This window comes from Cyprinodon tularosa, unplaced genomic scaffold (genome assembly GCF_016077235.1).
Source record: "Cyprinodon tularosa strain WSP-4 unplaced genomic scaffold, ASM1607723v1 ctg108, whole genome shotgun sequence".
NCBI classification, from domain to species: domain Eukaryota; kingdom Metazoa; phylum Chordata; class Actinopteri; order Cyprinodontiformes; family Cyprinodontidae; genus Cyprinodon; species Cyprinodon tularosa.
In genome coordinates this window covers 440,952-455,220 of record NW_024037871.1, presented here as the reverse complement: position 1 = coordinate 455,220, position 14,269 = coordinate 440,952, and the positions used below count along the sequence as shown (strand labels likewise).

General features: G+C 38.1%; 1 protein-coding gene across 1 annotated transcript; it reads left to right on the top strand.

Moving 5' to 3' along the window:
* The first annotated feature begins 291 nt into the window (after positions 1-291).
* On the top strand, positions 292-3,601 carry LOC119787202 (fibroblast growth factor 20-like). Its single transcript, XM_038290885.1, has 3 exons — positions 292-877; positions 1,932-2,035; positions 2,872-3,601. Exons 1-3 carry the CDS (start codon positions 544-546, stop codon positions 3,115-3,117), a joined length of 684 nt encoding a protein of 227 aa, XP_038146813.1. The 5' UTR covers positions 292-543; the 3' UTR covers positions 3,118-3,601.
* The last annotated feature ends 10,668 nt before the right edge of the window (positions 3,602-14,269 follow it).

Below are 14,269 nucleotides of genomic sequence, written 5' to 3'. Positions count from 1 at the left end.
GCAGATCAGAGATGAGACAGCAGAGCAAGAGGCAGGGATGAAGGACAGCTCAATGAGCCATATGATGAGGAGGGGATTGGGGAGTATTTGCATAAAAAGGCAATCCGGGATGAATGTGAGCCAACGTGCTGAGGAGAAAGGTACAGTTGTGTCAGTGCTTTGCTGCAGAAGCAGATTTCATATCCTGAAGTGAATCCAGCAGGAGAGAGAGAGGGAGAAGGAATCCTGGATAGAAAAAAAAGGGGGAGTATCCAAAGGTGAGGCAAGGAGAGGGAGCAGATAAATAGAAGAGAAGAGGAGGAGGAGGAGGAGAGGAAGGGAGGCGGATTGCTGCAGCGCATAGACGTTATCACAGCGCAGGAGTTTAATTTCCCTGCAATGACAATTTAATTAGTGGTGCGCCAAAATTCCGCACTGTGCGCACATTTAACTTTTTTTTTTCCTTCTTCTCAAGTCGCCGATCCTGGTTGGCAAACAGTGGATCTTCGCTCATCACTCGGACCTCGGATCTCCTGCGAGCAGCATCGGGTGTCTGAATCTGTGATGGGGGCAGCGGCTGAGCTTGGGAGCTTCGCCAACGGGTTTTTGGACAGCTTTGGCGCCGCTCCGGCTTCGGTGGCTTCGCATTTTGTTCTCACCCCAGCGGGGGCCGTGGACTACAACTCTGCAACGGGACTGATGCTGGGAGGACAGGGGCTGCAGCTGCAGCAGCAGGAGCACCTGGTGTCCGCGGAGAGGCTATCCCGGAGCCTGGCGGACCTCAGCCATCTGAAAGGCATCCTGAGGCGGAGGCAGCTTTACTGCAGGACCGGCTTCCACCTGGAAATCCATCCGGATGGCACCGTGCAGGGCACCAGGAAGGACCACAGCAGATTCGGTAGAGATCTATATATTTAATATGAGGATGGATCAGCAGTAACAGCAGAGGTTGTAGTAGTAGCAGTAGTAGTAGTACTATAGGTGGAGGGGAGCGCAGTAAATAGGAAAGCTCTGCTGTGCAATGATAACATGTGATTTTAATTGAAGCTACTTACAAATAAACCAAACATTTAACAAATCAGAAAATGCAATTATCTGCAGATTTTAAAATCAGTTCTTGACTGATACATTATTAAGGTGTAATAACCATCTAATGCAGAGAGTTGCAAGTCATGCAGAATATTCTGATTATGTGTTTATCATAAATTCTTCCAACATATTCTAGTTATTTGGTCAGGGATACACGTTCCCTCTCTGGGACAAAGTGTTGGCATGTTTCATGCATTGTTGCTGATCTGGTGTTTTAATCAGCTTTCAGCTCAGAGGCATCAAAGCAGAGTTCTGCAGAGATTTGAGCCTCCTGGCTTTAGAACTTCTTGTTCTGAACTCAGTTCCTTTCACACCTTGGCGCAGCTTTATGTCAGAGCCATATGGCTCACTGCTCAGGGCGCCTTCCAGGAAAGGGTGGCACAATTGATAGATAGTATTTTCTTATTTCTCACTTTATTTTACACCTTTTTTTTTTCTTTTGCTCAAGCGAGCCTGCCCCATTATTTTTTTCTCCTAATGACCACTTTAGGGATCATTAGGGGGAAAAAGGTTTGCAGTCAACCTTAGTTTCAGTTCACACGAATATATGCTGAAAGCTTTTATTCAAAAAAAAAAAAAAAAAGGATGGAAAATGTTTTTAGTTTTTATTTTAGGTGGTATAAGTTTCCTATTTGAAACTTAAAAATAATCACAAGTTTTTCTCACTCCCTTTGAGCAAAGTGCTCTTTGGGCCCCCCTGTTGGTAAAAAAAAAAAATCCTTAGTTTCTTTATAGTTTAACCTTGCTAATCCCTTTAAGTTTTTTGTTATTATTCAAGTGCAAACTGTAATTCCCTGTAAGCTTTGTCAAGATTATATTTCTTTATGATTTTAATATGATTTTTTGTTTTTTAATCTATGCAGGTATTCTGGAGTTCATCAGTCTTGCAGTTGGACTTGTCAGCATCAGAGGGGTGGACAGTGGCCTTTACCTAGCCATGAACAGTAAAGGAGAGCTTTACGGATCGGTAAGCATGTGACTATAATCATACAATCAATAAATGTGAAATGTCTTCCTGTTAAAAGGGAAGTTTTCCTCTCCACTGTCGCTACAAGCATGCTTAGTGTAAGGGATTGTCTTCAAGTCAATGAGTCGATGCAATCAACTGGTTTTCCTTTGATAGAAATCTTTGAATCAATTTGACTGGATGATCTGGTGAACTGTAAAGTGCCTGGAGATGACATGTGTTGTAAATTCAATTCAGTTGAATTCAACTGAATTGAATTAAATATACACGCAGCAATAATTTTCTAAATGAGTCTTTTGTGAATCAGTGATGTTATTGGGTTCTACTGACAAAACTTTAACATAATGCTTGTGCAATTTCTCTAATTTAATAACAAATTCAAAGATCCTAAAGTATTTGAAGAAATCTCAGTGTGGTGAAAAGTATTCCAGTTCAGATTTGACGAGTACAAGCATCTTGGAACTTAAGCTGAAGAATCAAATGCCCTGTTGATTCCTTAATAAACCGATTAAAGGTCGTTTTACTCCAAAATAGAAGCCAGACTACACACATACTTTATTTAGTTTTATATTTCATACTAGTATACCCACACCCCAATGTCAAGATTTTCCATAAACAGCAGGAAAAAAACCAACGAAACAAGAAAAAACAAAAAAACTGAAGTACTTGGTTATACCAGGCCTAAAAGGCTGTGCTGCCCTGGGTAGTGAGCCATACTGCCAACTGCATCACTATGGTATTGATTTGTGTTAATGCCCATTTCCTGTTTATAGAAACAAGCAAACTAACTTTTTGTTTTGCCTCACAAAACTAAAGTCTCTCTTTTCCCCCTGCAGGAGAAGCTATCAGCAGAGTGTGTTTTCAGGGAGCAGTTTGAGGAAAACTGGTATAACACGTACTCTTCAAACATCTACCGGCACGGGGAGAAGGGTGCTTTTTATTTTGTCGGGCTGAACAAAGATGGGACGTCACGGGATGGAACAAGGTCACGGCGGCATCAGAGGTTCACACACTTCCTACCGAGGCCTGTAGATCCAGAGAGAGTCCCAGACCTGTATAGAGATATACTGGGCCAGAGCTGAAAGCAAAAGCTGCTGTTCTTCAAACAAAACTGGTTGGAGGAAACAGGCCAATTAAGTGTGCCGAATGTCATCCCCTTCCTTTTTGGAGATGGAGGATCTTGTTGATCTGGATGAAACAGGATCGCACAGAAAGCACTGATCAAGTCCATGCTGCTGGGGTAGAAAGAGAAGGAAAAAAGTCTGGGAGAGGTCTGGGTTTGAGGAGTAGAACACAAGCAAAGTTTATGAAAAGAATGTTGTTCCTCTGTGGCCTATGGGAAGACCCCGGTGACCAAATGGATAATCTTTGAATTTTCATTAGTTGTTGCTTTATAAAATCCAAATAAAAGCTGTTCAGACTGCATGCTCAGATGGACAGAACTGGATCTGATAGTTGTGAGACTAACCACTAGCCACTGGTAGCCTTTACCACTGTGTCTACTGGGACATTTTCTTTTTCCTACCATTATTAAGGCTGCTATGGTTGATTTGCATTACAAACAAATAAAAAAAAAACAACTTTTTAATGCACTGGAAAGCAGCCATGCTTGTTCTGGAAATCCACTGCTGCTCAGAAAATACGACTCTTCTGCAAAATTCAAGAGGAGGGTGAATTGAAAGAGAAGGCCGTTCGGATATCCGCTGCGGGGAGCTGCGATGGGAAACCTCTCTGGTCGGAACTGGCGGCGGTCATTCACTGAAGGAATTAAGCTGTTGTACACCTGACTGTCTGCAGTCACACAGAAAGCATGGGACTGGTTAAAGACGAACATTTGATGGATCTTATTATTTATATTTTTTTTCTTAGGGCATACATTATATTTATTTCATATATTTATTTATTTCAAGAATATATTTTTGCAGGTATAAGATGAAATAAAAGAATACCCAGAAAAACAAATGGGATTTATCTTGTATTTTTTTGCATTCCTCTATCAAAAAAAAAAGCTTTAATGGGTTTAATTTAGGCTTCTCGTATTAATATTAAATTGATTGGTGTTATTATTTTAACCAACAAAATCAGTCCTGCAAGCCAGCAAGTCTTTCTTCTTAAATACTGACAGAATTTTTCATTTAGTGATGCAGTAAAAAGTTTTATATGCAGAATAATAATGGAAGTGAATTGTCATCTGATTCTGGGGCTTCATGTTGGAGGAGTAATACAAACATCAACTTCCAAAATTTGGAAGTAAAAAAAACTGTGTGAAACTTTTGTTTAATGCATTTGATGCATTTTTACTATTTGTTAAATGTCCCTTATAAGGTTATACCTTAACAACCTGGTTTTTGTAGCTGCCACAAAGCTTTAGGTATAATCCTAGCTGGATATAACAGCTAGATAGCAGCACTCATGTTCTACTCATAGCATGAGTGCTTTTGGATGGCTTTTCAGAAAGTAAATGTTTAGGCTCACTCCCTTGCTGAAACGCCTGACAGAATCCATATTTTAATAACATGACATGAACAAAAAATAAAATGTCAGGATTTTATAAAAAAATTCCAACATCCATTCGAGCCAGTCATAAACTAGGAGACACTTTCACACCCCGCTCCACTGAGAGGATGTTGATCAAATTAGAAGCCCCTGGTATAAAATCTTCTGAGCTTGATTGAAACTTACAGTATCCCACATGATCATTCTACATTTGATCAGGAGAAAAGACTTGTGGTCCTAAAAGACAAATTCTAAGCTATTTCGACCCAATACCAATAAGAAGTTGTAGATGAGTGAAGGGGCAGCCTTCAAATCTGATAAAGCTAATAAAAAGTCAAGCATAGTAGCTGTTGTATCATGCTATGGGACTTTTTATATTGCCAGTGGAGTTAGTGAACCACCATTTGGGGATTTAATAATAAAAATCATAGGTTAGCTCTTAACTCTACAACTTCCCCAGAAATAATTTCTGCTGTGCTGTAAGCTGGATAAAAATGAATGTTCTAACAGAGGTATAAAAACTGGCATGTGGAGGTAAAAAAAGTAGGCAAACATTGGCTTTCTAGGATGTGCTGAGGTTCTAAGGCATGGCTTGACCAAAGATATCAACCAACTAAATGTATTTAAACAAGCAGCAAAACCTCTGTGTTTTTTGTGCACAAGTATTAGTTTTTTTTAGAGCACGTGCATATTTTGATATCGTGCTAACTCTGAGAAAATCAGAGAGAATCCACCACAGATTGAAATTTATGTGGCCAGTTATTTTCCCTGAGGCTGCATCTGATGTGATCTGAAATAGAAATAATTTAGCTCTAAAAAATCGTGTCATTGACAGAAAAACTTCTAAACAAAATAGTATCCTTAACTTTTTTATATGCAGCATAACTGACCTAAAACACTTCTGTCATACGCCACATCTAACTCATATTGTATGTAACAAAGTTTAGGATGAAGTCTATATACCCAAAGCCTTTGGAAATTAAAACAGTTAAGCAGTAAACAGATAGGAGATAAATCATTTATGAGAGGAGCCACGCTCCCTCTGTCAGACACTGCAATTAGAAGAGTGACTGGTAGCTTCTGAGATCCGCTGCTACCTTTCATTCTTTCTTAGTCACCCACCTTTATCTCATCCTAACTTTATTTGTGAGTCACCTCTTAGTCTGGGTAGCAGTGAGTAATACATTAGGTCGTCAGATGTAAGAAGAATATGATCTAACCATACGGTCAGACATCTTAGCAACACAGTAGAGAAAGTCTGCTGATGTTATGATGATCCACATGGAAGCAACATCTGCATTAACCTCCAGCATTATCCGGATAAAAGAAATATGATTTTATGTTTTGATGTAGCACCAGCATGGAGGAGAAGGGGCTGGGGGAATGCTTACCAAGAAAATCCTGGAACTGGAGCATTTATAGAAAAGCATTTTCCTTGGTTTAGTTTATTCTTGATTCTGGCAACAAAAACTTAAAACTTGCAGGTTTAATTGAACCTTTCAGGCATGGTTCAGACTCCTGTTTATGCAGATTCCTGAAAACCAACAGTCTGGATTAGTTGCACCCAGATGCAAGCATACATGGGAAAGCATCAACTCAGACACAATAACATAGATAAAACCAATCTTTATTGACTAGACCTGCTTTGGAAAACAAGCTTTGGAAACTGTATTTCTTGCAGTTGTCCATAGATCTCACCCCCCTCATTTTTTAATACAGCTACAGCCAGTCTTATCTTGCAAGTTTTCATTAAGTTGGAGGATACAGAGAGAGAGAAAACTTGACCGACTCTTTATCTTTGAATAATTTCTAGATCTTCCTGGCCTTCCGTATTCTGAACTAATCCCCTTAGCTTATTCTACACATTTTCCGCTTATTTTAGAGCTGGGTCAGATATGACCCTGGAGGAAGGTTGATTTTGCACCGGTTGGCCATGTTTGTGTTTATTTGGACACATATTTCTTATTGTCATTTTGAAAAATCTGATGAACAATCTGATTATGAACCATTTCCAATTTGGTAGCAGTCAGACAGCTTTCATTCATGACCGCATTCTGCTGGATGAGAAACTGAACATGACATTGAGCTGTGGTGGTTTTCCCCATACTTGTTTCTGTTTTGCTCCAGAACAAGATACTTTTTATTTGTTATTGTTTTTTTGTTTTGTTTTCTTGCTTTGTAGGGAAAGTTCAATATCAGACTCATTTGGTAGATGAACAGATTTTAATTGAAGTCCTAGTGGAGTTGGACAAACTCTCCAAGTTTCATCTCCTAATTGTTCTCCAGCTGTCATGTTTTATTCTGGATATTGAGGGCCTTTATTTCCCTAGTTCTTCTTTCTTCCTGTTTTCTTACCGTTGAGTCGCCCAGTTTCCTCTTGGTTTCAGGCCTTTCATTCATCCAGTTGTGTTCTGTTTGTGTGCTATTCGTTTCTGGACAGTGTTCTGTTCCCGTTCTGTCATTCATTATCCTTGATTCCTTCTCTCTCTGTGTGTTCTTTAATCTTAGATGTTGTTTATTTAACTCATCAGTTTAGTTTTCTTTAGCATTTACTCCCCTTTGGTTCTTTATTCATTGCTGCTTCATCTGCTCAGCACTGCTCTTCTCTGCTTTATGTAATTCTGCTATCCAGTCATCTTCCTTCATCTTCTTAGGTTTGTTTTTGGGGTTAGTCCTCATTTTTCATAATTTTCAGGCCACGTTTTAGGATATTTGTGTCTAAGAATTATTTTTTGTAAAATTAATTTGTATTTTTATACATCTTATTTTTTTTTGTCCACCTCTGCCTCCTTTTTAACTGCATTGGGGTCTCTCACAACCAACCTCACCTCAAGTTTTGGATCACCCACTGTGTGGTGAAAACATATATATGGTTCTCTGTCAAGCTTTATGGTTAGAGGATGTGATGTTAGGTCTGTATCTTAGAGAAGCAAAGAGACATAGGTTAGTAATGAGAAATTCTATAAAATCAGCTTTAAAAAGCTGAAAAAGTTGCAAAGGTAAGCTATAGTTGGGGTAAAAATTATTTTTGCCTAATGGTGATTTTGGGAACCTGCTGCAGCATAATTGCCAGAGTCACTAATACGTGAGGTCTTATCTCTATATTTGTATTCTGTCAGAATTACAGAAACTTTAAATCTTCAAAGTGATTAGGCAGGCTTTACCCAAACCTCTGGATGCTCTTGATCATTTTAGATTATATTTAGAAACCTATCAGTGGTACTTTCGAGCATCCCTTCAATCCACTATCTTCCTTCTCTTCTAATATTCTTAAAATGAAATGCAAATAAAAAAAAAAGATAAGAGTCGATGTGTAAATATTATAGGCGCATTGCTATAAACTTTGTTCAACTATAAACTATAAACTTTGTTAAACTCTCTTTAGATGTGATTGTTGGCTGTTTGCTTTAATACACTTTAACTAGACTTGGATTTTCAAAGAATTCCTTACAATAAAAAAAACATATTATTGGAACTCCCCCTTTTCTTGTGTCACCTGTGCACCCTGATAGGAGAGAAAAAAACCCTGCTCAACTGCCAACATCTGGACTGTGTTTTTCAGATGCTGCGGAAACAACAGCCCTGTGAGTTTTGTCTGTGCAGCTGCATTTAACATCAAGGAGACTTTGTCATTTACAGGTCAGAGCCAGCATACAGGCTCATCAGCTTGGTAAAAACTGCCTCAGATAAGATTACAGAGCACCGCAGCTTATATCCACCCAGAAGTGGCAGAAGGAAGATGGCTACATTGTGTCTAGAGTAGGCTTTGGCGTGTGTATACTCCTCTGATAGGGGCAGAGAGTGTGGGATCTTCAGACAAGCAGTGATTGAGTACCAGCATGTGGACAGTGGCTAAGAGCGTGTGTCAGACACTGATCTTTAAACTGCAGCTTAGAGAGAAAAAGAACAGGTACATGTTTTGTAAGAAACAGGTGGGTTTCCAAAAAGAAGAGAAACATTAAAAAAAGTTAATGTGGGCTATTGGCGTTTGGCAGCATGTCAGGTTACAGCCTTCCTTTGAAGTTTGTGTGTGTGTGTGTGTGTGTGTGTGTGTGTGTGTGTGTGTGTGTGTGTGTGTGTGTGTGTGTGTGCGTAAGTGCGTTTGCACGGAGGTGGAGGCATGTTTATGTGAGTCAAAGTGACTGCATAAATTCATGTCAGCACAACTTCTGTATGTGTGTGAGTGTGTGTGTGTGTGATCTATAAATCTGTGTGAAGGTGAGCCAGGGGTTCTCCTGACTAGAGGGCTGTCTGACTGATGTACCAAGGCCTGTGTGTGTGGGTGTGTGTGTAGTGCAGAACGTCCGCCTCTGCTCCTCTCCCTCTCTCATCTTTGGGGTTTTCCATCGACTATAGATCTCCACTGTGTGATCATCAAGGTAATGGTCCACGCAGGAACAACTACAGCAAAAAAAAAATAAAAAAAGCAATAGAAAAGCTAAAAATTCCTAAAATGTTGGAAATGATTCCTTACCAGAAATAACTTTTTTTTCTCTGCAGTTTTTGGGAGAAGGCTGTAAAACAGTATGTGCTCCCTTTCAAATTTTAGACATGAATAACATGTATAAATCAAACTACACTTTTAGGATAACCCTTTCGAATGGGTAACACCCTGTAAAGCTAAGAACTTGTGCAACCGGTGCCACTAACAGCAGCCATCAAGTTTTTGTAATGACTGACAGCAGACCCTTTTCATTATGCGGAGGAATTCTGGCCCGATCTTTTGCAGAATTGATTTACTTAAATCGCTTTTTACATATTCCTGCATACTCCTGAGGTTGTGAATTGCAGGCAAAGAGCAGAGAGTGTGGCGCAGCACAGCAGCTCAGGACCATCGCCCTTCCACCACCATGTTTCACCATCAGTATGAAATGCTTTGTTAATTCTTCACCAGGTGTAAAACGCACACACAATCCAGAAATCACCACCGCACCAGCGCATAGAAAATATTTAGAATGTTTTTAGGGATCACATTTCCATTTAATGTCTAGCAAATGACCTATTTGCACGGCAAATCATGTTGTTTGGAATAAACTTCCTAGTAGAAAAAATAACAGAGGTCACCTAACAACTCCTCAGGTGTTAAATTATCAATCTTAACTACAGTACAAGTTGATGTACAATTTGCCTCATTGCCACTGTTAGCAGGGACAGTTGAAATAAAATTAATTAAACTCTTTCTTTGAGTAGACACTTCAATAATAACAATATATTTCCTATTAAGCAAAATAACCTCCTTGCTGCACAGAGTAACATTAAAAAACTGATTTACATCTAATTGACTTTAAATCAGGGCACTGACCCAACCATCTTCTACCATTTGTAGAAGAACACAGGGCAACACAGACATACAAACATATACACACACTTAAGGGAAACTTACAGACACTAATGAACATTATAGTCATATTTTTGGACTATGAGAGAAAGCCAGAATATGCACAGGAAGGACCTCATGTTGCAAGGCGGCATCACTGCAAACTGCACCACCCTGCAGCCCACATTCAGGAATCTTATTTGTAATCCAGTGCAGGAGCGGTGGAGGCTTTGCACACATGTGCCTCATTTTCCTGGGCAAACAGAGTGGAGTTCGTCTCCTCTCTGCTTTGCGTATGAACTTCAAAAATGTAACACTTCTACACTAATTTACTTTTCTACCAGAATTTTTACACCAGAAATTTTCTGGGTTCTAAATTGGCCGAAAGTTTCCGCTCGCTCTCTTTCTAATTGATGAATCATCAACTCTGCCAATGAAAGAGAGTTCTGCAGCTCTTTAGATGTTAATCAGGGTTCTTTTATCCAATCCATTGTGTGGCATTAGAGGTGTAAGGGTAGATCAGTGCTGTTAGAAAGGTGTGCCACTGTTTAATGTTTTCTCCCAGTAGTGTAGTGGTCCCTGGAGAAGCAGGTATACTTGCCCCCTTTTTTAATGCAGCGCAGAAACACTTACATGTAAGACCGTTCTATGTAGCTTACCCAAAAATTCCTTTGTAGCATTTACTTAATGTCATATAATTTCTGCTATTTTCAGGGATTATGAAATAACTAAACACTAGCCTACAGACTAGTGAGAAACAATTATGGATTGTGAGTGAACTATTACTTATTCCTGAGTTCATCCACGTGGATGACACCTATTCCCTCACTTAGTATGTCCGTAGTTAATTTTTTTAAATGTCTCTTTTAGTGGATGATTGGCAACAGTTAGTGTGGCCGCGATTAAAATGAACATGACTTAATCAGGAGCAGTTTGTTGGTACCACTGGTCACACAAGGAGCCTGCCTGAATATAAAATACAGCTTAGAAATCATGGTGTTTTAATTGTTTCAAACGCATCAAAACGATTCAGATAAACAGAAAAGTTGATAAATGAAAGATAAATTTACTGTAACTCATTATATATATATATACATATATTTATATACATATGCAATCGTTTACAGAAGAGAGACAAATAATATTGTAAGTACAGTTAAGATATAATAATAAAATAAGATAAGGTAGACATATGTGTGTTTCCTAAATAATGAGTAAAGAAATAAAAGTAAGTCTATGAACAGGTTTCTCAAGCCAGTTGGTGCATTAGATCAGGGACTCATCTCTTGTTTCCAAAATGTATCACAAACTGCTTGTGAAAGCTTTTCTACAATGATAATTTGTGATGAAAATAAATAATATTTAAGATATATTTGTGTTTAATAAGTGTTTATTCAGATAAACATGAATTCTGAACCATACATAATATATATATATATGTATATTATATATATCCATATATATATATATATATATATATATATATATATATATATATATATATATATATATATATATATATATATATATATATATATATATATATATATATGTGTGTGTATATATCACTATTGAAAGTGTCCTGTGAAAGTGTTTTCTAAATATTGTAAGTCATAGGAATCCTAATATAGTAAGTTATTCCAAAATGTTGGGTCATTTGACAATTATGCTGCCACAGAGAGAACTTAGTGGCGTTATATGGATGGTTATGCTGTAATATGAGTTTCTTCTTCCTTTCTGTTGCTTTCATCAAAGGAATTCTACAGAGGTTGTTAAGATGCAGTCAGACAATTGTTACGTCTCTACCACCTTCATGCACTTATTGCTGATGCCAAGATTTTTCCCTTTCCTATTGCAAAACATGTTAACAGTATTAGGTTGATTGAGAATGATCTGTGATCATTAAAAAAAAAAAAATACTGACACATTGAATAGACCATTGATTAACATGAATATTCTCTTATATTAACACTTTTATTGCAGCTAAGGCTGTATATTCAGGACTGTCTGAAGAAATTTTCTCTTCACTCAGTCAGTTTTTCTATGATTGTCCTGTTTTCTTTTTTCTCTTACCATCTAATTTGATCAGCTTCAATGTAAGGAAAAAGCAGAATAATACTTCCACTACTATGTTTTACTATGGTAGTGGAAGCGCAGTGACAGTAAAGCTCAGACTTAGATTTCACAGATATATTCCATTTTGTACAGACATTTTAGGTTGGTCTCTGTGTAGATGAACTTCTTGTACTTGTTTGTGTCCCAACAGGCTTGTAGAAAGCTGCAAGTAGGACTTTTAGCATGTTTCTTTCAACACTTTTGTTTTAACCGTCCCCTCTTCTATTAAAACCATTTTTTAGTGTGATAAAGTAACACTTTTTTCCGGTAGGATCTACTACTTGAGCTGTGGATCTAGGCAGCTCCTCCAGAGTTATCAGATATGTCTAGGCTGCTTTTCGATTATTGCTTTTGATGTCTTGATAGTCAGTGATGTGGAAGACCACATCTGTCTAGATTTGCTGTGCCATATTCTTCCCATTTTCAGATGGTTTGAGCAGTGCTCTGTGAGATGTGCAAAGTGTGGGATCATGTTTCATGATCTGTACCTGGTTTAAACATCTGTATAAATGGATCCCTGCTGTGATGTTGCTTGTTCATTGACCACTTAAATTTGACCATCATTTCATCTTTATGAGAAACTGATATAATGTTTAGATTAAAAAACACAAAAGTGGACATTGTTCTAAAGCCAACTGATAAAATTATAAGGGGTACATTATAAGGTGTTTCCAAACTTTAGGTTTCCAAATAAATTAATTTTAGGAAAATATAATGTAAACAAAGGAGAATCTAATGTAAAAGGAATATAAAAATGTTCAGAAGGTACTGTAAAACCACCCCATGGCTACATTCACACTGCAGACAAATGTGTCCCGAATCTGATATTTTAGCCCTGAATTGTGATTTAGGTGAAATTCTTTCCTGATTGTGTGAACTGGCCGAGCCACACGGAATCTGATTTTTTCAGCCCTGATCTGGGCCATATTTTAGGAGGTTTTAAATCTGATAAAGGTCGGATATGAAATCTGACTGCGGTCTGAACAGCCAAGTGACTGATGTCTGAATTACTGTAGTATGACGATGATGTTAATCTGGACCGACAGCGTGGGGACAAAAACAATCGCAACATAGAGGACAGCATTGCGGGAGTTGTACAGTGGAGAGACTCTGAAATTCTGGGATTGATAATTATTTGGGCAGATATAAACAGTCCAAAAGAGAGTTTAAGGGTCTTACCGTAACAGCTCAGTTGGCCAAAATGCTGCATCCACACATTTCTCCTGGGTGATGTCGCTGCCACTGCTCTTCCAAAAGCAGTAGTTAAAAATCTAGCTCTCTTTCTCCTCTGTCTTCTTTCTTTTCTCTTCTCTGTTTTTCTATGCATGCAGATCACTTCAGGGACACAATTTGAGATGGTCATGTGAACAGCCACACAAAAAAATGGGGTCTGACAAAAGCTGAATTGAGCATGCAGTGTGAATGTAGCCTATATCAAACTGTTGACCTCATTGTTTTCTGATGAACAACATGAATACAGGTTTTCAAAGGAAACTTTTAAAATCTATTCACAAGTAATGCACAATTTGTCAATAAAAGTGCTGTTATATTCTAATTATTATACAATATTGCTATATCTACAGTAATACTCCAATGTGTTGGTCATCCTGCCTGGTAAAGACTAAAGGTTTGTTGTTTTTTTAAAAGCTTTTAACTGAGAGAGAAGGTAAATCACTTCTAAAACAGCTGTACTTTTAGGAAAATAATGTGCTGAAAGCACCCGTCAAATTATTTTGGAAGAAACAATAGAGCAAAGCCACTTCATAAAGTAGTAAATAAACCAAATGTCCTTGACTTGCAGCTCCACGCCCTCCAGTTCTTTTCTCTGTTTCAATGAAAGAGTGTTACTTGACATTTTTGACATGCTGCAGATGGAAGATTCCCACTGCTGCACATATTTTCTACCTTGTTTTCTGCAGGTAGAGAACACAAGGCTGAGTTTGAGGCAAATCCCAGGTCAAATACCCATCTAACCACTACCTTTAACTCATACCACAAATTACATACAAGAGAGTTTGGGCACAGAGGAAGACCATTGACACAAGCCAGAGTTAGATCACATTCAAATGTTTACACAAAAGTCTCATGTCTCATGATTATAAACATTATTTTTGCTTCAAGAAACGTTTAATGTGCTCCAAATTTACAAAATGAGTTTGGGGCATTAGAAATTATTCTCTTTTAAGTGAGGTAAAAAAAAAACGGAAACAGGGCTATTTGCTGTGTGTGGAGCCTTAAAATCAAAGTTTGTTTACAACTGGAAACAGTTTGAACTTTAATTGGCTGAGATGACTGAGTTATGTTTG

Bases quoted from the DNA above. Each gene is read 5' to 3' on its own strand.
- LOC119787202 (XM_038290885.1), top strand. From the start codon at position 544: ATGGGGGCAGCGGCTGAGCTTGGGAGCTTCGCCAACGGGTTTTTGGAC. The intron at 878-1,931 runs GTAGAGATCTAT...TAATCTATGCAG, and splicing joins GAAGGACCACAGCAGATTCG to GTATTCTGGAGTTCATCAGT. The intron at 2,036-2,871 runs GTAAGCATGTGA...TTCCCCCTGCAG, and splicing joins AAGGAGAGCTTTACGGATCG to GAGAAGCTATCAGCAGAGTG.